Below are 12,422 nucleotides of genomic sequence, written 5' to 3'. Positions count from 1 at the left end.
TATGTTTCTAGATAATCTTCAGACCAAACCACAACGACAGCGCCAGTGGCAAACAGGAAATAGGGCTAAATCTACCCCAAAGTATCAGCGTATTGAAATGAAATTTCATACTTTGCATTGCTATACCATGCCCTGGGGATACATGATTTAGAGCTGACCATCTCTGCAGCCCTTGCATTTTAGATCCCTTGCATGATAAACATATTTCCAAAGTCTGGCATATTGCATATGCACTGTTTTTAATTTGAATATGTCCTTTTTAAGTATGACAGCAATATGTCAGTATGCCTGTTTGGCAACATACTAAAACTATGTCTGGAGTGGGTACAAATTGCGGCTGGAAATCAAAAGGATGAAAGTTAAAGTCTGGCCTGGGGCGATCCTGAAGTTATAGCCTACCTCTGCTGTTCTTGACTTAGTGTCTCGCTAGGTGCTGTGCAGACTTGAAGACTTAAAGATTTATTGTGGCAATGTATAATTGTTTATTGTATATATTGTAGGCCTATAGGTTATTCAAAAAGATTAAAAAAAGTTGCCTGAAAAATATAGAATCCGTCTTCACTGTTTGTAGACATTTAACACACTGCACTCTGCTGACAGTAATCTGCAACAACACTCACAAGGCTTGACCAATAATACAATGACTGGATTGATAACCCGCATTAGTTTGACTATTTTTCAACTCTTTCATCATAATATGATGGTCATAGTATATAACCATTTACTTTGATGAAGATGGAGACATCCTAGTGGTTTAATATGCATATGGTAAACAAAAAATTTGGAATTTCAGTGTCTGATAGGCCTACATATTTTACTGATCCTTTTTATTTCATTAACTGGTTTTCTTAATCCTCAAAATTTAGCCCTGGGTCTTCTGACATAATTCCTAATCTTTTGTTCTCAAGAGATTGTTTACGTAAACTGCATATTCTGTGAAATTTTAAATAGATACCAAAAGGCTGTCTAGAGCCTCGTTTTGTTTTGTTAACAGGTGTCAAATCCCTCATTCACTATTGCCTACTTTAGTCTACTAATATAGTTCACATTGCTTACCTGGTAAGTTAAAGTAGTAATGAAACGATCAATCTTGAAATCGGTCAACTGCTTAACCCTTGTGCATCAATGAAAAAAACGTCAAAAAATGGTCATAAAAATTTTAATCTTGGGAGCACAGACTTAAGTTTGGTATCATTTTAAAGAAGACCCTTGGCAAGTTGGCAGATTATTGCTGAAGTAAATAAATTAATAAGTAAATCCCAAAAAAAAGTTATATAGGTTTAAGTTTATGAAAATTATTTATGAACATTATTTATATAAAATATATATTTTATGAAACAAGTTGAACTCTAAAACAGCTAGAAAATCAAAGCCATAAATCTTTAAAAGTTGTATTCCAAATTTGATGTTGATATTTCAAAAAATGAGCTTTCAGTAAGATGTTGTTTGGGCGCAGTAACACATTTTCCCCATTGGATGCCAGCAAAACTCCACTGATGCACACAGTAATTGGATTTGTTATTTGCAGTTGAGTTGCCTTTCAGTCGCTCACGTTCAACGTGACGTCGACGTGACGACGTAATTGGGATCACTTCAGGGAGCCCTATCAACTTCGAGTGTCTACAGAACGAGCCGATGAACGTTGGCGTGCGTGAAAAAGCGTCACGCACCCCGCCCCGCAGCGCGGGTATAATCAGGAAGTGGGCGCACGCACTCATTGTCTTTCGCTTCAGAGCCGAACTTTCGTTTTGACTCTGAGTTTCTGCAGAATGCTGCAACGTTGAAGACTGCTTCAAAAGGAATATATTCTGTTCCAGTGCTGGTGTGAGGCGCGATCAGCGGTGGCCGCAAGCATTACAGCTCACAACTGCTGTTTTCACAGCATTGTTTGTGTGTCTCTGTGTATGTGTATGTGTCGATCTCGGTGGGCATTCCTCTTTGAGTGTGTACCCCGATTACACCGCGGCTATCCCTGGGTGCTTCAGCACTAAGAGAGTTATTTTTTCTTTTTTTATATTTTTTGTTTTCAACTAAAAGAGCAACACAAGCGTGACCCTGCGTCCTTTTTAGGATGTCATTCCGCTTGTGCGTTTCTGGATGCGGTCGTTCCCTGTCGCCATTAGACGGCCACAATTGTTGCCTCTCGTGTTTGGGCATTCAGCACGCTGAGGCAGCTTTTGTGTATAGCTCATGTTCTCATTGCGGGAATATGACTATGGCAGCGCTAAGATCAAGTCTCGCTTACCTCAAGGGAGGTGCAGTCCCCTCGCCAATGCCCATATCTAGTGTTTATTCTGGACCTCAGAATAAACCTACTTTTGCGCATGGTCAGGGTGATCTGAGGATTACCGTAAGGGCTTCCCCGCCGAGGCAATCTCCACGGGCCCCTCACGCCTCTCAAGCGCTGCCGCCGTTGAAGCTTCCAAAGGAACTCGCTGGTCCTTCTCATGGACGACCAGCCGTGTCCTTTGGGGGCCCACCTGACGATCAGATGTCGATCGCCGCATCGGAGGGGGAGCTTCAGTCCTCTGGAGATAAAGACTCGGCTGCATTACCGAGTGTTGAGTTGCCTGAGTCCGATCCAGAATGGGTGGCTATGCTTTCCCGGGCCGCCGAGAAGGTTGGGCTTGCGTGGAACCTCCCACCATGTCCCGAACCTTCTCGGTTGGACGACTGGTTTCTCGGGGCAGGCCGTGCTGGTTCTTAGGGCGCCGCCCCTGTACCATTCTTTCCGGAAGTGCATGAGGAGCTTACTAGGACGTGGACGGCGCCGTATACTGCCAGAAGCCGTCCTAGTGATTCCTCCGTTCTCACCTCCCTCAACGGCGGAGCGGCTAAGGGGTATGTGAATGTCCCACTGGTGGAGCGTGCCGTCGCAATTCAATTGTGTCCGGCGTCCGCTTCCTCCTGGCGGGGCAATCCGCGCCTCCCGTCCAAGGCATGTAAGTTTTCGTCCGGTCTCACGGCAAAGGCTTACAGAGCCTGTGGACAGGCTGCTTCCGCCCTCCATGCCATGGCGCTTCTCCAGGTCCACCAGGCCCAGGCGCTCATGGACATGAACGAGGGGGGTTCTGATCCAGAGCTCCTCCGGGAGCTCCGTGTGGCAACCGACCACGCTCTCCGAGCGACGAAGGAAACCGCACGTTCAGCCCTGGTGGTCCAGGAGCACCGACTCTGGCTCAACATGGCGGATATGAGGGACACAGATAAATATCGGTTCCTGGATGCCCCTCTTTCCCAGGTTGGGTTATTCGGCGACGCGGTTGAGAGCTTCGCCCAACAGTTCTCGGCCGCCCAGAAGCAGACGGAGGCCATCCGACACATCCTGCCTCGGCGGACCGCTGCTGCTCCCACCCGTCCGCCGGCCGCAGACCCTCCGTCCGCTCGTCGCCGAGGTCGACCTCCTGCGGCTTCCTCCGCTCCCACTAAGCCTCAGCAGCAGCAGCCACCATCCAGGCCTCAGCGTGGAGAAGGCCGCAGGAAGATGACCACGCCCGTCCAGGCCGCTGCCAAACCAGGAGGCAAGCGCAGGTGCAAACAACCCTGAGACGGGCTACCCAGAGGTGAATCAAGTTGCTCTTCAGGAGGTGGTGAAGGCACCGCTCCTTCTTCTCACGAGGAGGACCCCCGAACTTGCTCAATCAGAGCTGTGCTTTCCTTCCTGCAAGATGGGCTGGAGCGAAGGCTGTCTCCCTCCACCCTTAAAGTGTATGTTGCCGCAATTGCCGCACATCACGATGCAGTTGAAGGTAAGTCGTTGGGAAAGCATGACCTGGTCGTCAGGTTCCTGAGGGGGGCCAGGAGACTAAATCCTCCTCGCCTACTCTCTATACCCTCTTGGGATTTGTCTCTGGTCCTTTCGGCACTTCAGAGACCACCCTTTGAGCCTTTGCAGTCAGCAGAGTTAAAAATTCTGTCCTGTGAAACAGTTCTCCTAGTTGCATTGGCCTCCGTCAAGAGGGTAGGGGACCTGCATTCATTTTCGGTCGACCAATCGTGCCTAGAATTCGGCTCGGCTAACTCTCACGTGATCCTGAGACCCCGGCCCGGATACGTGCCCAAGGTTCCCACCACTCCCTTTCGGGACCAGGTGGTGAACCTGCAAGCGCTGCCTTCATAGGAGGCAGACCCAGCCCTGGCTTTTCTCTGTCCCGTCCGCGCCCTGCGCCTGTACGTGGACAGAACGCAAAGCCTCAGGACCTCAGATCAGCTCTTCGTCTGAAACGGAGGTCAGCAGAAGGGAAAGGCTGTCTCCAGGCAGAGGATGGCCCACTGGATAGTGGATGCCATCGCCTTGGATTACGAATCCCAAGGCGTGCCTTGCCCGCCCGGGTTGAGAGCCCACTCCACCAGGGGTGTCGCTTCTTCTTGGGCGCTGGCACACTGCGCCTCGCTGACAGACATCTGTAGAGCTGCGGGCTGGGCAACACCTAACATGTTCACTAGGTTTTATAGCCTATGTGTTGAGCCGGTTTCTTCCTGTTCACCGCTTCAACCAGCCGGTAACACCGAAGTTTCCGCTCTTGTGTCGGCTTGCTGCGCCACTCCCCTCCACATGGAGCGGATACGTGCGCTTCTTGCTCCAGTCGAGTTTCCCACTCAGGCGAACCCTGTAGAGTTCCTCCGCACCACCTCCGGCAGTCAGACGTTGCGGAGCGTCTGACGCCAGGCCTAGTGCTCGTATGTTTGTGTAACTTGTGCTTGGCTGGGTTCCATATGTGGTGATCCCTGCGGCGATCCCATATGCGTATTCTTCCACGATCAGCTCCCTGCAGTGAGCCCGTGTCTTTCCCTTGGCTGAGTCTGCTCTGCCGTCACTGCCTGGTGTTGCCTCCCCCTTCTCAGGCTGGAGCCACCCCAGTGACATTCCATATGTTGCACGGCCCTCCGGCCAGTCCATATGTGTATTATCCACATGTTACGTCCCTTCGGGCAGGATGTGTCTTCCGCAGTGTCCCTCTCCCCTGGAAAGGCACGCTTTCCCAGTGTTATCCAAGAGTTCCACTGTGTGGGGTATAACGGAACAGCAGTGAACTCCCTCTACACAGGTCTTCCGCCCCAGCCAGTTGGGGGTCTGAGAGTCTTCCGTAGGGCGCTGGATGTGGCAACAAACGCGGCGTTTTCCATGGGATCCCAGTTACGTCATCACGTCGAAAGTGAGCGACTGAAAGGGAACGTCTCGGTTACTAATGTAACCCTCGTTTCCTGAAGGAGGGAACGGGAGACGTGACGTCCCGCCGCCACGGTTGCTGACCATCGCTGTACGGCCGCCACAATCTCGGCTCCTCAGCGAAAAACAATTGAGTGCGTGCGCCCGCTTCCTGTTTATACCCGCGCTGCGGGGCGGGGCGCGTGACACTTTTCACGCACGCCAATGTTCATTGGCTCGTTCTGTAGACACTTGAAGTTGACAGGGCTCCCTGAAGTGATCCCAATTACGTCGCCACGTCTCCAATTCCCTCCTTCAGGGAATGAGGGTTACATTAGTAACCGAGTTAGTTTTCTCTCAATATTACAAACGCACACATACACACACATTTTTTTACAACACACATACAAACCACACTCAGACATCCATACCCACACACCCACACAGTTATTGTTGCACAGTTTATCCAATTGGCTCTATAATATGCTGAAGGAGAAAACAGAAATAAAGCGAGTATTTGCTTTATAGGCCAAACCTGGAAAAATGGCAAAATTTGTAAGCCTTGCCAACAGAATGAAAGCCTCTTAACAAAGATTGCATCATTTATATTTAAATGGCCCTGGGATTAAAAATTGCAGTTTTAATGGGTTTCAATGGGGCCATTTATGTCCAAAAGGCGCTGAGAGGGAGTATTTTGTGTACCTAGTGCAAAATAGATTTTTTAAAGGAAATTGTGGTGAAATAGTAAAATTACAATAAAAATACACGACTGTGCCAAATTGTATGCTGTTAGCATTAACACAGGCAAAGTGATAAAAAAATAAAAATGAAAAAGCCAAAATTTTCCATAAGGATGCACAAGGGTTAAACCGCAATCAAACAATTTATTATTTTAAAAGCAAAGGAACGTACACCTGTATGATTTAGCTGTGGACGCCATCTTCTGGCGAGGCACGCGGGTAGGTAAAACTTAGCATTCTGCCAGTTAACTTATATACTCTCTGAGCATGTCTGTTCTGCCCCATTGTCTGAAAATGAGGAAGTTAATAACAAATTATATAATGTGAATCACTTGAATGCTGTTTATCATTAGGGGGGGGGGGAAAGGAGAAACTTTTCCACATTGTGGATAAGATGTTGCTGTTGAATGTTTGTTTAAATTGCTATTTTGTAGAGGATGTTTATTCTGACAGTTTATGTAAAGATTATTTAGCTCACAAATACAAGACCCAGGAATTAATTTATTATTAAAACACTTAATTACATCTCACATAACCATTTATATTAATTTTATACATTGTACTTACTGTGTGCATGTGTAAGGCATGTTTTCTTTTCACTACCTCAGAAACAGATATGTATAGGGTACTGAAATAGAGCAGAATGTCTAAACATTTTGAGTTTCCTAGCTATTGAAGATTTTCCTCACAAGCAGTAAAGAGATTTGTTACTTTTAAGTAAAATGCAACAGTAAAATGTTCATTTGTCATCAGCAGCTTTAATTGGGCACAATGAATGATGGGAGTATTTATGATGTTTACAACATTTTAATCCCCATCCGTCATCATCCTCAGCTTCTGCGCTTCTTCGGTATCAGAGGTGGAGGGGTGTGATGTGGCAATGAATCTCCAATTTTATCAGGCTATGGAAAAAAAGTATTCAAATTTATTATATCAATACTGTTTAGGCTGCTATACACCTCATAAAGTGTGGTAAACTCTAAAGTAATTAGATTTACTATAAAGATCATTTTCTTGTATTTAATGCAAACAGTTTAAAATCCAAAAATTGCAGTCTTGCCTGTTGTAACTGGAAAATCCAGCTTTGATAGTCCTCAGGGTAAATACAGGAGACAAGCAGAGGCTCCATCAGTTCACCTGGAAAATACATCACTCCAGATCAGCATAAAGATTATAGGCCGACAACAGTTTAGAAAATACACTTGTGTGAAGTTGGTAAGTATATGTGGCTTGAAATCTGTCAGAAAAATGCATAGAAGAACTATGAAGTGGCCAACATTAATCACAGCTCCTATTTTTTTAAAGGCTTCTGATAATTTTGTGAAGTTTATTTACATGTCAGTTCTATAACTTGGTGTAATGACATTTTTTAAAATAATGCAGGCGATAAGAGGAACATTGAGAAGCCAGTCTGAGTGTGTTTATCATCACATGGCTATTTTCTGAAAGTGAGTCACAAGCATCTCTATATGACTACCACAGATCACTTGATTTCTGACTCTTAGAACAACAAATCATGCAATGTATCCAACTTTGGCTTTCCTAATGTTTATGAATGACCAATATATGATAATATATAAACCCCCAGCAAACTGCACAACTAAGAATTAACCACAATTGTTTTTTTTTTTTATCATGTAAGAGTATTTTCTGGGGTTCCCATTGACAAGTCATAGTGAAATGACTGGCATGACAGATAAAAAGCACTGATGTGTGCTTAAAAGGAATACAGACCATTACCACAGACACATACGCAGGGTGTGATGTAAGAATACCTCTCTGTGACGATATGTGCTGTCCAAAACAGATCCAAAGCTGGACATTTAAATTGCCCTCCAGTGACCCATCGGTATTGTATTATATATATTAAACTTAATATATTTTATATTACTTTATATTACTATAATATTATTTATATTACTTACAATTTAGAGGTTATGTCCAAGTGTTGTGTTGGAATATGAGAGTAATGTATTTGTTGAGAAAGATACATACCTGTGAGTTCAAACTCCAGTCTTCCAGGTAGTGCCGATCTTTCCATGGCTTTGATGCTCTTTAGTGGCAGACAACCCTTCGGTATAAACAATATAACTCAGTGCTGAGATGTATACAATAGTTCTATATTTGAATATAAATTAAATGTTTGTTTATTGTATTAAAAAGTAGAATCACTTAAACTGAGGTCAAATGACAATAATGGTGGCCAAAATGTCCTTCGTTTACTTTTTTTTTTAAAGAAACAGAAGCCTATTTATAAATAGCACTTTGGCACCACATATCAACTGAGTTAACTTTTAAATTAAAGAGGGTTCATCATTTACTTACACTCCTAAAAATTAAGGTTCTTTATTGGCATCAATGGTTCCATGAAGAACCTTTAACAGCATGGAAACTTTCCATTCCACAAAAGGTTCTTAATAATGGGAAAAGTTTGTTTAGATTTTTTCAAAGGTTCTTAATAAGAAAATTGTTCTTTTAAGAACAGTTCACTGAAAGGTTCTTTGGGGAAGTAAAAATGGTTCTTCTATGTCTTGACTGCGAAAACCCCCTTTTTGGAACTTTTATTTTAAAGAGTGTACTAATTGAGGCTGCCACATACATTTCTATGGCCTATAGCTGCAGACATATGCTGATATGCAGTGTTCTGTATGGCTTGTTGTTTAGTCAGCAAAATTAGCTTACCTCATATTTCACACGAACATGATGACAGTCGAGAGATAGAATGAGGAGGTCAGACGGGAAGAGCACAAGCAAACGCTCCTGAGGTCCCTGCAAAAGCCGGTCCAGTATGAAAGAGGCCTGTTTAGTACCATCCTGAATTACATGGTCTCCACTCTCTATTTTTAGTCTATAGCCTGACCTCTTTGTATATGTTGCTGATGTGCACCAATGAAAGGTATTTCGGATAGCCCATGTGCTGAATGGGCGTCCCCTCCCATTGCAAGATCGGAGACCGCAGTAAGTACCTTTTGAGCTCCTCCTTCTTCCAGTTTTCATCACATGGCACCTGGAATAGTGGAATTAAACTATCTGAGCAATGATGTGAAAGATCCTAATTCTGTTTTACTTCTTTGGGCAAACATAACCAATGTTCATTCAGGAACAAATATATTTGACCAGGTTTTATGAGTCTTGTATATTACATGTATGCATTACAAGGCTAAATAAGATGTACCAGGTATGAGAGAGCACTATGGGACGGGTTCAGCTGTTGCCTTAGGGATTTGTATCTCCTGTCCTCAATTTTCTCCATCCAGGCATTTTTTTCAGCATCACTAGTACAAATGAAGATCTTTGAGTCCACCATAGGTCCTAGAGTATATCATAAATATAGGTGTACCACGTTCAAATATTTTTGTAACTTCAAAATACTCATAATCAGGGTTAATTTAGAGATTTAAGTTGGTTTTTTTATTTGTTTTTTAGTTTTTTAGAGGGGCTCTCACCACTAATCTCAAACATATGTGGAGAACTGGGGTCCTGCTGTGAGATCAGATGCACCTCAATGGCAGACAGAGGAAGAATGCCCTGTGACGAAACACAGATGGCAATTTAAAGTGAAGCTCACGTCGTTACATATTTCCTTATACCTTATCTAAAGAGTCTTACCTCATAAATAAATTCATGATTAGTGCTGTCCAAAGCAAGGATTAACAAATGGAAGGAAAATAAAACCAGATATCTTTCGCTCATAGCCTGCGGACAGACATCATAATGCATACAAATTACAGTTACTCATAAAGTTGGACATATGCAAAAAAATTAATTCAGCTATAATTCATTAATTTAGTTAAGGGCTGTTTGGCACATGAACTAAAGCAATTTAGTTGAATTGTTACCTTTGTGCATCCACTGTGTAAATACACAGAAGATGAGTGGATAATGTCTCCATAGGTGTGTGGTGCCTGTCCTTCCCATTCTCTGATTGGATAAGTGTACAGCCTGTGATGGAGCTCTTTTGTTGTCCAGCCCCAAAGCACAAGCTGAGAAACAGAAATACCAAAAAAAAAAAAAGAAAATCACCTTATAATGCTATATAAAGAGCATGTCATTTTGACAAATGCACAGAGGATTATTTTATTTATTTCTTTAGAAGCTGATGAAGACATACTTGTGAATGGTTTTGTTTAGTTTTGTTCCTCACAGATACGGGATCCGGCTCCTTGCACAAGACACAGATGCAGAAATGGAGATGAAATTGATAAAACTCTTATTCAGTGCAGATATTACATCCATCTAGATCTATGTGAATACAGTGGCACCAAAAGGTATTTAGATACTTTAATGCACCTAAGCAAAACATAAAATGTCCAATTATAGTATTTAGATACTTTAATGCACCTAAGCAAAACATAAAATGTCCAATTATATAATTATGTATAAAATATTTTAAAAAATGTCATTTACACATCAATGATGCACATTTTGTTAAAAGCAACCTGCATTTATTTTGGTGTAATTGAGAAATATTCATACATTTTTAAGTGTCCAAACATTTTTTAGAGCCACTGTTGTTTCTCTTTTGTTTTCTCTGCATGTTACTGTGTCTTTTTTCTTCTTCTTTGGAAACATAGCTGCACTCATTGCAACTTCCTGTTTACTGGCTTACCTCCTGCTTCAGGTGCCTCACAGAAGGACAACGATGAGGACCTTCATCTGTGCCATTCCTTGTGGAAATTTGGAGTCTGCTTTCAGAGAGACCCCAGAGCCTGTAACCGCAGATGGCTAAACAGTGTCAAATCAATTTATCTTGCAGCATAACAGATGAAGATTTAAGAAACACAATGCAAATTGTTGTGCGCTGTATAATAGGTTTAGTGGGAGAGAATTTCACCTGATGTAGCAACGTGGAAGTAACCTATTTTCTGGATTGAGTGGGCACTTCTGATTCATACTATTGACCTTATGTGCCAAAGAAACAAGTGAACAGCCATCTTTCAAATTTGTACACGCTTTGTTTGAGGTTAGTTCCCTGAATGTTACTTATTTCATCCCCAGACCCTCTGTTCCCGCTGCTTTTACACATTCTGTTTGCTGGGGAAGTGCTCAGACATAAGCAGCTTACTGTGGGTGGTGAATGACAAGCAGACATCCGCCATCTGACTCTCAATAGGCCTGACTCTTTAAGCAAAACTCAGAACCTATATACACTTCAACAGATATATTGCAAGACCATTACCCACAAAATTAGTGATTTAACAGTGTAATTACCCCCAAACAAACCATGTTTTCACCACTTACGTAGTTGTATATCTGCATATTAACAACCTGTGTTTATTTCTGCAGATTGGCCGTTGTCTGATAACCGTTTTTCTGCTAGTTTGGCCACATAAAGCTTATGAGCTCTGATTAACTCCCACTCTAATCCCTACAGTCTCCTAATGAGAGGATTGAGGCTTCCAGCTTGGAGTAAGACACAAGACTGCTCAAACACACTTGGCTCCTTTAATTAGCTATACTAGTTCCATTAGTTCTGCCTCATTTGGTGTATGAGAGGATCTAATGAGATCTAGCAGCAAGTCTGCTGCCCATCCACGGTAAACACCATCATTGTGAGGCGAATAAGACAACTACAACTTACACAAGAATCTCAAGATGTTTCACACAGTTTCCTCAGATCAATTTCAGACAGACAGAATCAAGCAGAATGGTTTGACGAAAATGGAAAAGGGGTCTCTATAAATTACTTACTGGCTAAAACTGAAACTGTCACATGGTTTCTTACCATAAAAACCATCACTCTCAGAATACATATAATGTCAAACAAATTCAAACATTCACATTTTAACATCCACATGGTTATGAACAATGAACTCTTTGCGTTTTTCAAAATGTTATCAAACATTACCTAACACTCTGAAAGGAGGAAGTTCTGCAACTAAGTATATTCTGGCCACGCAAGAGTCTGGCTTCCAACTGAAATGCATGAGCAAAAAAACAACCATGCGGCAGTCAATCTCTTACCCTGCGTTGTTGATGTCCAGGAGTTCGATCTCATCTGGGCCCACTTCATCAGTTCCTGTATTCCTCTGGGTCACACTGCAGCATCCCATAGCTTGTCTGCACCTTACCACTCCTTTCCACACACGTACCCAATGGCTTCTCCTCTAAACTACAGACTGAGGGCCATCTGGTCACCCCCACACGCCCAACACCCCAACAGACTATAAGCAGGGTTCAAGAATGAGATGCAAAGAAGCCTGAATGAAGTGTCTTGTCATTGAACCGAAGCCAACGTTGGGAGACAATGAAGCGGAGCAAGAGAGGTGTATGAAACTATCAAGCACAGCAGTTACACACAAATGCTGCACTATTTCTTCCTGTTGCTATCAGCAGTGACGCGACAGCGGGCAAAACAACTTCCTCACTTCACTGTTTCATCTGTGAGTGAGCTTGAAAGCATTGAACAGTTTGTTTTGACTTTGATTTTACGCACGTGGAATGCAACCAGCATCAATAAAGCAAATCCCATTTAAGATTATGATTACACCTCATGAGGTCAACACACAAAAGTAGCAAAGACTAACCACTAC

General features: G+C 43.1%; 1 protein-coding gene across 1 annotated transcript; it reads right to left on the bottom strand.

Moving 5' to 3' along the window:
• Positions 1 to 6,370: 6,370 nt before the first annotated feature.
• LOC143725500 (putative pleckstrin homology domain-containing family N member 1) lies at positions 6,371 to 12,422 on the bottom strand. Its single transcript, XM_077217957.1, has 12 exons — positions 11,854 to 12,422; positions 10,499 to 10,598; positions 10,001 to 10,051; positions 9,729 to 9,872; positions 9,499 to 9,585; positions 9,336 to 9,417; positions 9,065 to 9,201; positions 8,750 to 8,896; positions 8,572 to 8,658; positions 7,885 to 7,960; positions 6,950 to 7,026; positions 6,371 to 6,791 (listed from the first exon to the last, which is right to left on the bottom strand). The coding sequence occupies exons 1-12, from the start codon at positions 11,940 to 11,942 to the stop codon at positions 6,720 to 6,722; spliced, it is 1,149 nt and encodes a 382-aa protein (XP_077074072.1). The 5' UTR covers positions 11,943 to 12,422; the 3' UTR covers positions 6,371 to 6,719.

The sequence above is a fragment of the Siphateles boraxobius genome, unplaced genomic scaffold (genome assembly GCF_051911475.1).
Source record: "Siphateles boraxobius isolate OS27281-9 unplaced genomic scaffold, OSU_SipBor_1 77, whole genome shotgun sequence".
NCBI lineage: Eukaryota > Metazoa > Chordata > Actinopteri > Cypriniformes > Leuciscidae > Siphateles > Siphateles boraxobius.
The sequence above is the reverse complement of the archived record's forward strand: the minus strand, read 5'-3'. Positions and strand labels throughout refer to the sequence as shown.